The 14,015-nt window shown below is 37.5% G+C and overlaps 1 protein-coding gene across 1 annotated transcript; it reads right to left on the bottom strand.

Annotated features, from left to right (window-relative positions):
• Positions 1–8,539: 8,539 nt before the first annotated feature.
• On the bottom strand, positions 8,540–12,724 carry LOC140341214 (sialic acid-binding Ig-like lectin 8). Its single transcript, XM_072426780.1, has 5 exons — positions 12,616–12,724; positions 12,264–12,448; positions 11,207–11,307; positions 10,591–10,950; positions 8,540–8,871 (listed from the first exon to the last, which is right to left on the bottom strand). Exons 2-5 carry the CDS (start codon positions 12,299–12,301, stop codon positions 8,540–8,542), a joined length of 831 nt encoding a protein of 276 aa, XP_072282881.1. The 5' UTR covers positions 12,302–12,448; positions 12,616–12,724.
• Positions 12,725–14,015: the final 1,291 nt, after the last annotated feature.

The raw sequence follows: 14,015 nt of genomic DNA, 5'->3' as shown, positions 1-14,015 counted from the left end.
ACAGATACCAGCAAGCAGAGCTGCGGACACTGGGTGAGTATTTCCTTTCAGTTGTAATAAGATTGCAATATAACATTTGTTTACATTGTGTTTGTGTGCTGTGAGTGATCTTCAGCACACTATTCAGGGAACACAGCATGACTTTGTCAGCCAATCATGCTGAGAGTGGGAGGACGCTGGGAGCAAGATACAGGAGACAGTCACTCTGGCGCGCTGAACAGGAGACGGGACGGGACAGCAGCTGGGAAGGATACATTTTGATACATTTGGACCATAAGACGCAGGGACTTTTTCCCCCCACTTCTGGGGGAAAAAAAGTGCGTCTTATGGTCCGAAAAATACGGTACATTTTAGGAGATTTTAAAACTTTACAATAGGCAGCTGCTGCCTGCTGTATAAGTTCCCTCAGGGGTGGGGCCACCTCTGATACCATCAGCCAATGGGAACATTGATTTGTTGGTGAGCATTTTAGCACAGGTAGAATTTCCAACGCATACAGGAAGTTAGAAGATCACATTTTTTTTTGTAGCAACTTCTACAAACAATTGATCTACTGATCTTATTTTATTTTGAACAGCCCTGGTTGAGAACCTGAATTACAGCAATTATGATTGCGAGCAAATACAAAGTATATATAATGTCATTAAAACAGAGACCCGCATCTCACAGCTCCATCATTGTGATCAGTCTTGGCTTGCTCTTGTGTTTAATTGGTCAGTACACAACATGTTTCAATTGTTCATTAAATTCTCCAGTTTTAGAAAGTTGGTCTTTACCAGTCTGTATCTATGACACTCGGAAATTCAGACTTTAAAAATAAAAAAAAAAAACAATTCTCATGTTTTACATTTAATGGCAGCATATACTACTTCCTCTTCATTTTCATTAACGTTTGGCTTCAGCTTTGCAAATTGAACACTCATGTATTGCACTTCTTCATTATTTAGATCTGTTACAACCTCTGGAGGTTGCTGATGATGTTCATGGTGAGTTTGCCTTGCTTCATTCGCACCCTACGGGACAGTCAAACAAATTGTAAATGCTAGCTTTCCATGTGCAAGAATTCTAAAATAAATTGTTTTTCTTTTAAAATACATGAAATCAAAGGATGCAAAATGTAAAAATATTTATGGGTTGAGTAGCCTGCAAGTAGCTTTTGGGTGTTATGAAAACTCTTTACCACCTGAACCCATACCTGTGCCAAAATTGCCTCCAGTATTTTTTCATAAAAAATCATGCAAAAGAAAAGAAAAAAGAAAGATGTAAAGCTTAATTGCACAAATTACAAAGAAAAATACAACAGAACAAAGAACCTTGGTGATCCAATAAAGCTGGAATGGGTTTGGTCCAGGTCAATAAAACCACTTTGCATATTCACCTGGATTGAGCTTTGTAATTTCTATATTCTCCCGTGATAGCATGTCTTCTCCAGTCTTGGGGAACTTTAATAAATCAAGCCCATGATCAAGTGCATGAGACCAGAATTCTGTACACAACTCGAGAACTGATTGGAACCCCAAAATTCAGCTTTTCACCTTGGGTAAGGTTTATTAAATTGGTAAATTCATAGGAAGGTAAAATCAGCTCGTGCGTACCAGCTCTAAGAAGTGACATAACCATTTTCTGACTTGGCCAGAACTACTTTGGCTACTACTTGGCTACTACTGGCTCAAGTCATTGCAATGGATAGCAAGGTTCCGAACTCCTACAAACATTTGTGTGTCAGGCATTTTGGACAACAGTAAGCTCGAGTCTGTTTTGGATATTGATGAAAAATGTACAAAGTGAAGTTTTTATTAACTATTATGGATTCTTTACATATTTTATAAAGAATTTGTGCATTTTACTTCTGCTTTATGGGAATTGGTTAAAGCAAAACATCGACGAACAACAGAACACATTTACATTGATAACTCACATTAGCAAACATTTCCGAATTGCCGTATATAGGATCAGAAACACTGACGGGAGCCTGCCTTGAATCTTCATTTTTCTGTATCATCTGTCTTCTAGAAATGTAACAAAAGGAGATAATAATGGTAATTAATGATGGACATAGCGTGCCCGGTCTGTAGTTACTACTCATCTATAAATGGAAAATATAAAGCAAACAAAAAATTCCCTTCATCTGATTATGTGACACGGGGGTTCTTGTTTCATACATGTCATTATTTGACCACCTCGTAAAATAATTGAGCTGATTCAGGAAAATAATGAAGAGAACAAAGTAGTAAATCTTCAATGCTGGACCCAGAGTGACCAGCAGGACTTGATCTTGGACTTTGAAGAACATATTTGGGTAAGGGATGTTTACCGGATGTTGGGATGTCCAGTTGTGACATGCCTAATAAGACGAGCATTGTTAAAGCCCAGTTCCAGCTATCTCATGGATTTGGTTTTGAAGGGTTTTGGGGAAAATGGTGAACAAGTACTCAGAATACTCTAGTTAGCACAACATTAGGAAACAATCATCAACTGTGTGCACACACTCATCCAAACTGCAACTACTTCAACAACCTCAGACTTATGAGGAACCTTGGTCAGTAGACTTTGCTTGCACACCATAAACCTTTCCTAAACCTGGAACTTTGACCTTCAACGTTAGTGGGGCCCCTTTAGAAATAAATTACAATATGATTTACAGATCCAAGTTTGATACCCTAAAGATCAAAGGATTTTGTCACCTCAAAGCCTAACCAATAATGGTGGCTCAGTGTTTAGCACTTTTGTCTTACAGTACCAGCATGCTAGTTTACCTCCCACATCCTAAAAATAAAATTGAAGGTTCATTGTCTGTCCCAAAATAAAATAGCCTTAGACTACCTTAGGGTCATTAAACTTTACTGCCTGGAAATAAAAAGTTACACAATTTCCTGGAACAGCCTTTGGCTTTGATTACGGCACACTTACACCATGGAATCATTTCGAGAGACTAATGCAATGTCACAATATTTATTTCCTTATATGCATTTTTTTATCTTGTGTTGATGACGGGAAAATTGGACCTCCCAAATATCCAATCCCAAAGATTCCTAATGAGCTTCAGGTCTGGGCTCTAATGCAAGTGTGAAAATGGTATCTCATGCTCCCTGATCCTCTCTTTCACAGTTTGAGCCGATAAATCCAGGCATTGTCATCTTAGAATACGATCATAGCAGCATCAAAGAGGAAATCCATTGATGGAAAATCATAGACATTCAGTAAATTTAGGGAGTCAGCTGGCCCAATTTTTGTGGCTATATTACATTGCTTATCCAAGATCTTACCACCTAAAGCAATCCTGGATCATAACCCCGAACCCACAGGCACTCCAAATCATTACATTGCCCTCACTGCCACCTAAGATAATACCACTGTACTCACAGGTACCCCAGATTATAGCACAGCACCCACAGGCACTTTAAATCATAACACAGTACACAGAGGCATTCCAAATTATAACACTGCCCTCACTGGCACCCCAGATCATATCACAGCCCCCACAGGCACTTTAGATCATAACACTGCACCCATAGGTTCCCCAAATCATAACATTGTCTCCACATGCACCCTAGATTAAACCACTGCACCCACAGATACCACAGATCATACCACTGCCCCCACAGGCACTTCAGATTATAACACTGCACCCACAGGCACCTCAAATAATAATACTGCCTCTACAGGTACCCCAGATCATACCACTGCCCCCACAGGCACTTCAGATTATAACACTGCCCCCACAGGCACCTCAAATCATTACACTGCCTCTACAGGTACCCCAGATCATACTACTGTCCCCACAGGCACTTCAGATTATAACACTGCCCCCACAGGGATCTCAAATCATAACACTGCCTCTACAGGTACCCTAGGTCATACTACTGCCCCACAGGGACTTCAGATTATAACATTGCCCCCACTGGCATTTCAAATCATACCACTGCCTCTACAGGTACCTAGATCATACTACTGCCCCACAGGAACTTCAGATTATAACACTGCCCCCACAGGCACTTGAAATTATTACACTGCCCCTACAGGCACCTCAAATCATAACACTACCTCTACAGGTACCCCAGATCATATAACTGCCCCCACAGGCACTTTAGATTATAACACTGCCCCCACAAGCACTTCAGATTATAGCACTGCCCCCACAGGCACCAGACATCATAACACTGCCCCCACAGACACCCCAAATCATAACACTGCACCCCAGATCATAATACTGACCCAAATACACCCCATATAATACTACCATATACACAGGCTTGAGTACATAAAGGGGGGGGTATTTCCATGGTAGGGATATGTTTGTCAGTGGACAGTTAGTGACATGACTGTGGATATATAAAGGGCTATATTAAACATATTTTGTAAAAAATGCTCACATTTTTACTTTCATTAGGTTTGTAATTTGTTATCACAATGTTTCTTTATCTAACTGAGATGGGGCGCTAGAGTGTCATACTTATGGTTGTGACTTGAAATAAACAGAGCACCACCTAGTGATGGAATAGGCGAATTATTGTTCCTATTCAACCTATGTATTCCCAACATAACTTTAACTTGCATTTAGAGAAAAACAAATTACTTTTAGTACAAACTTCTTTTCCTGCAGGGTTCTCCTTCACTTTAACATATACATTATAGATATGTAGATCTATAACGTCTAAAGATATATATATATATATATATATATATATATATATATCTCAATATGGAAAAACATATATGTCATCTGCATGTTCGCACAAATTCCCAAATACATGGTTTTTGTGACTTATAACTAGTTAAGAATACTGAAATGTACCTATAGTGACCCTGTGCCTATACTATGAACATTTTTATTTCCGGTGTCATGTTGCAACGCACAATGAAAGAGATTTAAAACCAACCCTCACTCTACATTATAGCTGCTTTCACAGTGAAGTAATGCATTCCAAACAATACAACAAACACGCTAAAGTGGAGTTTTAGTTGTTTTTCTTAGAAACATTCAGTATATATTTATAAAAAAGGCTGGCAAGTTTCTGGTGCAGTAAGAAAACAACAATAATGTTGTGAAATTTGAAAAATGATCTTTCCACAATGTCTATAGCTACCAAGCTAAGTGAGGACTTGTTATGAAATGTCTTTACTACATGTTTGCAATATGCCAGAAATATAGTGGCACAGGTTACCTAAAATAAAAATGAAAGAGCTTTATATACAGACATATATGTATAAATATATATATATATATATATATATAAATATATATATATATATATATATATAGGTAGTCCCAGAGTTAAGGACATCTGACATACGGACGACTCCTAAATACAAACGGACCTGTTGGAGTGCAGGACGGAGGCTTGAGGGGGGGACGGGGCGATTCGCATGACTTTCAGGAGAAATCTTTTGCTGTTCTGCAAGCTCTTTTAACTCTTTAATGGCAAACTCTACAGTTGTTTCTTTTTGCATATCAAAGCACAGCTTTTTCCAGAAGGTAATGAATGTCTAGGGTTCATAAAGTTTATTTTTTTGCTTTGTGATTAGCTCACAGTGAGGATTTTATACAGTAATTGACACCATGCTGCCTAATAATATGTAGAGACAAACATCTGTCCTAATTGAATTTATTAAAATAATGGACCTGTTCCGACTTACATACAAATACATCTTGTATATGTGAATTTGTTTTTGTTTTGTTTTTTGATGGATGGCTATAATTGGGGTAGTTTATGTATTTAGTTTGCATTTTTTTCTGATGTGTATTTGATCAATATGTGTCTACCCTTGTTTTTTTCTTTTTCATTTTAATTTCATATTTATTTATTTTTTTATTACATTTTATTGGACCTATCCTAGTTCCAAATGTAACCCATGATTAGCCCCATTATAATAATGTATTATATTATATGTCAATAATAACTGGAACATATTTAACAAGAAACTTACTTTTTGTAGAACACCATTAATAAAACTCCCACCACTATCAATAAAACAACAAGACATCCTCCATATATTGCAGTAGCTGGCGATGTTGATGATGGTGATGATGATGAAGCTGAGATAGAAAAAAAAGTTGTTATATAGAAAAATCTATTTTCTACAGTTATTTAATATTACTGTTGCTCAATATTAGCATAAGACAAACCCAGAACTTATCATTGTGTTGGATCCTCACCTATTTCATGAAGTAGCGCACTAGAACTTACTCCCCATTTTAGTTGGAACTATCTGGAAGAACCTGGGTGATCCAAAAAACCTGGAATTGATCAGGTCTAGGATTGAAAACATTTGCCAGCCAGTAATAAAAAAAAAAGTTGAGCATTTTGGAGATGTTCCAAGAATAGGGTGAACTGACTAAGGAGAATTGCCCTCACTTTGGGAGATGTCCTCTAATTTCCCATTGCGTCTCTGTTACAAGAAATGAAGGGAATTTATATTACATAAATGACAGGGAACCCATTGAGACTCCACAGACTGTAAATCATATTCCATACATCATTATAGGGGTTAGCCTTGTAAAACTGACATCATGGAGAGTGGATGGAGATATCCGATCTCCTTTATAGAATAACCTATTCATATTCAAAAAGAAAAAAATAATATTCTTCCTTGTTATAGCACCTGAATGTATAACAAATATAAAACTCAGTAAATAATGCATGTACACAAGATATATGAACACGAATGCATACACCAGGTGTATACAGAATACATCAGACCCCTATTATACAACACGTAGTAAATATTTTTGGCCCTAAATATTATTTTACATTTATGAATTTATGGTCATATAAGAGCATAATAAAAACATCTTACATGTTATCTTGATGGTGACCGATGTATTTGAGGTTCCGTAAATGTTTGTGGCTTGGCAAATGTATAATCCTTCATTGGCATGTGACAAATTGGCTAGAATGAGTTTATCCGTAGTGGAAAAGGTTTTTGTTTCATTGGAGGATTTCCACACCATGGAGGATTCTGGTACACTGTCAGCAGAACAGGACAGGGACAATGTTGACTGCTCTGGAAGGTATATGGTATTATTGGCATCCATAGCACAATGCTTGTTAGACAGTACATTGGAGTCTTTTCTACTGGGGAAACATTTGATTTCCAGTGCTCTTGGAGGATCTATAAAAAGTATTTTGAAAGAGCATGAGTATTTTCATTTTACAAAGACACAATCACATAGAAAAGCATTTTAGTTAACATACAAGCTGTCTTGATGGTGACTGAAGTATTTGCAGTTCCATGATTGTTTGTGGCTTGGCAAATGTATAATCCATCATTGGCATGTGATAAATTGTCAAGAGTAAGTTTATCCTTAGCAAAATGTGTTTTTGTTTCTTTGGAGGATTTCCATACCAGAGAGGATGCTGGCACACTGTTAGCAGAGCAGGACAGGGACAGCATTGACCCCTCAGGAGAGTATATGGTATTATTGGCATCCATGGCACAATCCTTGCTAGACCGTACATTTGTGTCTTGGCTACGGATGGAACAATTGATTTCCGGTGGTCTTGGGGGATCTGTAACAGCATAGAAAAAAGAAAGAAGATACCAGAAAATATTGTTAAATCTCCAAAGAGAAATGAAGAGTCCGATCACTATCATTATAACAATAACACAATAGTAGACTAATTTATTAACTAACCAGCCAACCTATCAGACATATGGGTGTTATTTACACATAAATGACAGTTTGACCCATTTATCAAACTGACAACTGGCAAAGAGAATTAATATAAATGCCACGTTTGTATTTACATGTCCCACTTTCCATGGTTTATATTAAGTATTGAGCTTAGGAATCACCAGATATCATTTACCACTTTGAATATAGTGAATACCATAGGCACTATGGCCCTGATTTATTAAAGCTCCTCAAGGCTGGAAAGAATACACTTTTATCAGTGAAGCTGGGTGATCCAACAAACCTGGAATGGTTTTCTTCAAAGTCATTAACTATTTGCTAGCAAATGTTTTGAATCCTGGACCAGATCCATTCCGGGTTTGGTGGATCACCCAGCTTCACTGATGAAAGTGTATCCTCTGCAGCCTTGGAGAGCCTTAATGAATCAGGATTTATGTAGATCAGTGGTGTTTTCTCAAATAGCCTTTGTCTCACTTTTGCAGTTATTCACCATTCAAAAAGAGAGAAAACGCTCCATTCTAGTGACTGGAGCATGTGAGTACCATTTAGGAGGCGTTAAGGTTGCTCAGGTCTTCACTTTTCGAAACCTGGTGTCTAGAGAGGACAATCAGTTCCCACTTTTAAAAATATGTTATAAGGAGTCATAAAGTGGTTATCATGTGGAGAACATGTTTTGCTACTCTATCTTTTTTAAATATGCCCCTATAACTCCCCATTATGAAAGTAAGGTCATTTTGTTAGCTAGGGTAGCCTGGTGGTCTATAGTTTACCACTCTCCCTTAAAACATTAGGTTCTTTGTTTTAAATCTTGATTAGGACATTGTCTTCCTGGGTTTTCACCCTCATTCCTAAAACATGCTGGTAATTTAATAAGCTTTGCTCACTTTATTTATAATATACATTTCAGGTAGTTGTAGGATGACAAGAAGACTTACATTCCACCTTCATAGTAATGTTTTTCACAGTAGTCAATTTTCCTTCGAGCTGCACTCTGCATGATAATATTAAGTTGTTCTGTTCCCTTCTTGCCGTAAAAGTAATGTTGGAGAAATGTGTTTTTGTGTCATTTTCATGATTTATAACATGGTTATTTGTTTCAAAATTGTGGATATTTCCTTTCCATGTAATATTAGGGGTTATCCCCCTACATCTTCCGGGAGACGTGCAGCTTAGTGTCACCTTCTCTCCCTCAAGCCAACTCTTCCTGGGTGAGATCGCAGGCTTATCTGTTAGGCCTGCAAGGATAACACAAGGACAACTCTATATATAATATGAACACTTAAAAATGATGACAAAATCATATGTGAGTAAAACATTTTTTCTTAAATTGTTCTTATGTTGAAAAAGTCTGAATATTCCCTAGATTGTGTATCATGAATAGAGTTGTTAAACTTGTAGTCTCAGCCTTCTATAGTGTAGTTAAAGAGGAACTGAACCCAAAAGAAAAACTGAACGCAAAAAAAAAAAAAAATACAATCAATCCGGCAGGGCAGTCCCTGCATCAGGTCCCTCGTCGTCCCAGGCGCGACCATCTTCTCTTCTGCTTACTGTTCCTCCTACATCACCCAACCCAGGCGCAAGACCAGGTGACATAGGATGGAAAAAAAAAATTGCCGATCTCACAGAGCATGCATTTTTGTGCAAAAAGGTCCCTTCTGCGCATGCCTGGGATGCTTGGGCACGCGCAGAAGGAACGCCCAAGAGGCTTTGCGCTCTCATTCATTCTCGTCCGCCTAGGTGACCGAAAAGGGTGTTGCAGCTAAAAAAAAAACAGAACATTTACCTTACATAAAAGGGTTTTCAAGGAATGAAAATTCTGAGTTTAAGTAAGCTTTAAACCCTCATTATACCATAGGTGTGACTAGATCCTTGAAGGATCTGTGTTGATCTGATATAGATTTTAGCAGCCTTTGATCTGCAAGACAGAAAAAGCTGACTTTTGTTAACATGCATTTCTTTTTCAGTTGCTTTAAGGTATAAATTTCCATTTTTTTACTACCATAATCCCCTCTTATCAATAAGGCCCCACAGAGACTTCCAGTTAGTGCCAGGCACCTGGGCTGCTGTGTACAGGTACAACTTCACGTGCTGAAGAGATGACTGTATAAATATATATTTTTTTAGAAACAAACCCAAAATCAAATAAACATATGCATGGCCCTAAAGTATGCATGCACTTTTCTTCACCTCCCCTTTACAAAAAAGCAGAGAACAACGTGCTTGGCACCAGTTTGGCCTGTAGTCCTCCAAAAACTGACTTTCTAAGATTTGTTCTGAAACTCTGACCCCATGTAAAGACAGAAAGTGTGGTTGAAGCTTTGCCTCCTTATATCAGAGTTGTCCTTTTGATAGCTAGTAATCTGATGACTTTGTGGGGTAATAATCAGGAAGCAGCAGGATAAGTGAAGGAAACACAGATCTACAGAATGGATGAAGCAAGGATATCCATGCACTACAGACTCTCAGTTACAGCTTCCACTCCAGCAAGGAAAACAACAAGGAGCACAGAGGTGGCATCACCAAATAATAACTCAATACTAATGGGTGCCTAATAATAAGCAGTGTCTAAGATGATCAAAAAGGGTAGATAGCTATAAAGGGTAAGGAACAAGACGAAATAATTAAAGGAAATCCACAGGAAGTGCTGGTTAGCTACAATGGTATTTCTAAATGTTTTCTCTAACAGCAAATCTTAACTTTTTGAGTTTGAGTCCGTTCAAAATAATGCTATCATTTTTGATAACCCAACATCTAGAGAATCATAAAGAAATCCATATTATTTATATTGTTTGAAGCAAACAAAACTAAAGGAAAGGGAAAGCTCCAGGGATGGATTATTTACTGTAATAGTCTGTAGGATAATATATACTGTAATAGTAATGCACATTGTTTGAGACTGTTTTATTGTTGGTTTTAGTTTTTATGCTACCGTGATGTAATATTATTTCTCTTACCTTTTACTTGTATATACGGCTCAGTATCTTTGTAGCTGAATTTTACATTATCTTCAACTCTGAAACAATATTTACTTTTTTTTTCATATAATAGATTTTCTATGTAGAATGAGCAGTCCCCTCTCCATACATCTCCAGTCAGAAAGAATCGGCCATTGCTGGAAAAGCTTTTAGTATTGGAAGCCACAGGTGTATCACACTTTTTGTTGCCTTTGTGCCATAGTCCTACGGCATTTCTAGTTAAGTTTACGGATGTTGGCACAGTAAAGCTGCATGGAATGTACACACATAATCCTTCCTGAACAGTTACATGGGAAGAAACGTTTATACTGTATCCAGGTAAAGCTTCACTGTCAATACCTGCAAATTAAGGATAAAAAATTAGAATTTTCAGGGCTTCTCCAACTTATGTGCAAAATTTTGCATTCTGCTTTATTTTTCAGTTTTCAGAGCCTTTTTCCTGAAATAATTGTCCAAACACAGTCGGAGGAACCTCCCAATTAGAGGCATTGGACAGCTAAAAACATACATTTGTATGGTTAAAAAAAATAAAAAAAGGAAAGATTGTGGAGTTAAACTTGAGAGCCCAACTCTGGGTTCTACAAATTCTACTCACCTCTTAAGAGATAAGATATAATAAAAATGAGGATGTGGTAATAGCACATGCGGCCATGACTTCTTTTTAGCTTCATATTGGAAAGCTTTGGTCCGCAGTTCCTATGGTACAATAAAATGGTCAGATATCAATGAGATTCTAATAATTAAAGAACATGAATCACACAGAAAAAAGTTTTTTTTGTCATCAAAATGTGTTTAACTTTTAAAACAAATAAAAGAAAATGGAAAGGAAAGCAGGACTTTCGGCACAAAAACTGTATTGGTGTACAGTCAATGATATAAAAATAAATATACAGCATAAACAGGTTCAACATATGCCACAATGCTCTTTTGTGGCTCAAATAATACAGATTAGGCCTCAAAGGGCATAAAATACAACCTGTGATGTGATAGATTTGACAGATTAAGGTTGGACCACAATATTATCTTGGGGTCCACCAAGTGTCAAATTGGCCCTAGGGGGTTCGGCAATTGTGGTACTTGTATCCAGATTAATGAAAGTTTAATTATTAGTCAAATGTGCTATACATGTATATGTACATGTGTCATTCAAAGGGGAGGAAACTTCCCCCAGAGTGACATCATAAGTCCTGAACCCGCCCATCGCAGGTCTGGCTCTGGCCAGTATGTCCCCCCAGCCAGGTCCTTCTCCTGACCCCGCTTGGAGGTGCACCGGCCAGAGCCATGGACCATCAAAATTTTCCCGCCGACCACCCACACAAGTTGGTGACCACTGCATTAGACAGATACCAAAAGTCCTGTAGTGAAACCTTTGCCAAAGTTTTTGGAAAGCATGGGGAAAGAATTAGAAAACCTTTGAAGGGTATTATAGTCATCAGTATCCTTCCTAGGTAGAATTCTATTTTTGAGAAAAGACAGCTTCAGTCAGCAGTCTATACAGATACAGATAGTGACACAGGAGGAGGGGAGGACCCTGCCCTGAAGAGCTTACAATCTAATAGGTGGGGGACGTATAACACAATAGGAGGGGAGATATGGAATGAGGATTAAAGGACAGAAGAAGATGGGTAGGCAATAGGAGACATTGCACTTACTTTCTGTTGTGGCAATCATATAGAAGATGATGGGTCATTACTACGTTGCTAAGTCACTCAATTTCTCACACTATGAAAAAGTCGGTAAAGGTGCTAAATGGCATGAGGAAGGCAGTTCCAGAACAAGGAGGACAGTTTCCAGAAGTAATCGGAGTAAACCAAAGACTGAGAAGGTTGAATAAATACTAAAAAATATATGGTGGAGCCAGATTAGAAAGAACTTGTGATTAAATAACACAAAGCATTACAGAAGTGAACAGAGATATGAATGGTAAAACACAAAGAGCAAATCTTATTGACAAGTTAGCATAACAATCCTTTATAAAGAATTGTGTTTGTTTGGTTACCTTACCTGTTATTATTTAGCATAACCTTCTCTTTCCAAACTTTTTGCCATAGGTGTCCTAGTCTTCTGTATTTTTCTCTTCATTTGACCATACCATTTTGTCCTCTCTCTCTTGAACTTTTTACTCTGTTTTTTCCCCCACTTCTTTGTTACTTTATATGGGTGATTTTAGGGAAGTTTCGATTAACACAAAAAAGTTACAAAACTTTGACTGCATGGCTAATGTTGTAAGTTTCTAGATAATACCAATTGTGTGCTAACTGAAGTTACCTAAGATGGCTTATCTGATATACAAATGAAAATAAAGGCTTAAGCTTTCTTTTTTCTTTCATAAAAATATATTTGATTCCTGTTTTTGTATATTATAGTATATATAATATAGTATAGTAGTGGTTTCCAGTGGTGTTTGTCCCAGATTATTAGGTGCACTAATAGTTGTTGTGTAGTCCTCTCTATCACTGCCTTAGCTATAACTTTATCATTTCTAAATGCCTTCCACCAAGAATCTGCTAATTTGGCCACTATTGTCAGTCCAATAACTGTGAGATTAAACTTTCCCAATATTTCTAGAGAACCGCTATATTTTACAATTTAAATTTTTTAAATTACAAATAGCAAAATAATAGGTTCGATTGGATGGGAGCTGGAATGTTTTTCTGTTTATCTGATTCTGGGATTTTCACAGCCTCATTTACCAGAACAGGGGACCTGATTGTTCTCAGTTGAAGTTCAGAAAATCTACAGGTCATATATTTTCCCAACCTGTAATTGGTCATTGAATTGAATTCTTTAATGCGAAGATGCAATATATGTGCATACATCTCAACCATTTGACTAAAAAATACTGCAATATGAAGATGGCACCAAAAGAACTACTCATGAGTAAGTGGATTGAATACACATTTGGCAGAATGAATATTGACTCGAAAATTACAATTTTTAACATATATCAAGAATTTGGCTGGAGAACAGCTATGGAAGATTGTGTAGAAGAGCAAGATAAAGAACAGAAGAAAAAACTACATGGTGGATGAATGATGTTAAGGAAATTACAGACAGCCATAATGTACAGTAAGTCATTAACCTAGCAAAAGTGAAGTCCAGATACAAAGCAATGGTAGAAGCAAGGTGTGAGTTTTAAAGTTCACCATAGATCATAGGCAGTGACGGTAGTGAGGACTTTGGACTTTCCCCACTTTCCACTGCAAAGTGGATTCCCTTAGAATTTTATAAGCTCATGGCGCAAAAGTGGGTGCAGTGGCATTGCCTACTGGAAAATCAGTATCAATGCTTTGGAAAACAAATTTATTAAAGCTTGGTAGACTATTAAGGGAGAACCTGGGGCATTTTAGGTTTCATGGTTTCCCATGTTCACTCATGTTAGGCTTTCGTCTCCACTCTTGGAG

Source organism: Pyxicephalus adspersus, chromosome 11 (genome assembly GCF_032062135.1).
Source record: "Pyxicephalus adspersus chromosome 11, UCB_Pads_2.0, whole genome shotgun sequence".
Lineage (NCBI taxonomy): Eukaryota > Metazoa > Chordata > Amphibia > Anura > Pyxicephalidae > Pyxicephalus > Pyxicephalus adspersus.
Note: the sequence above shows the minus strand (reverse complement) of the source record. Positions and strands in the feature narration are given on the sequence as shown.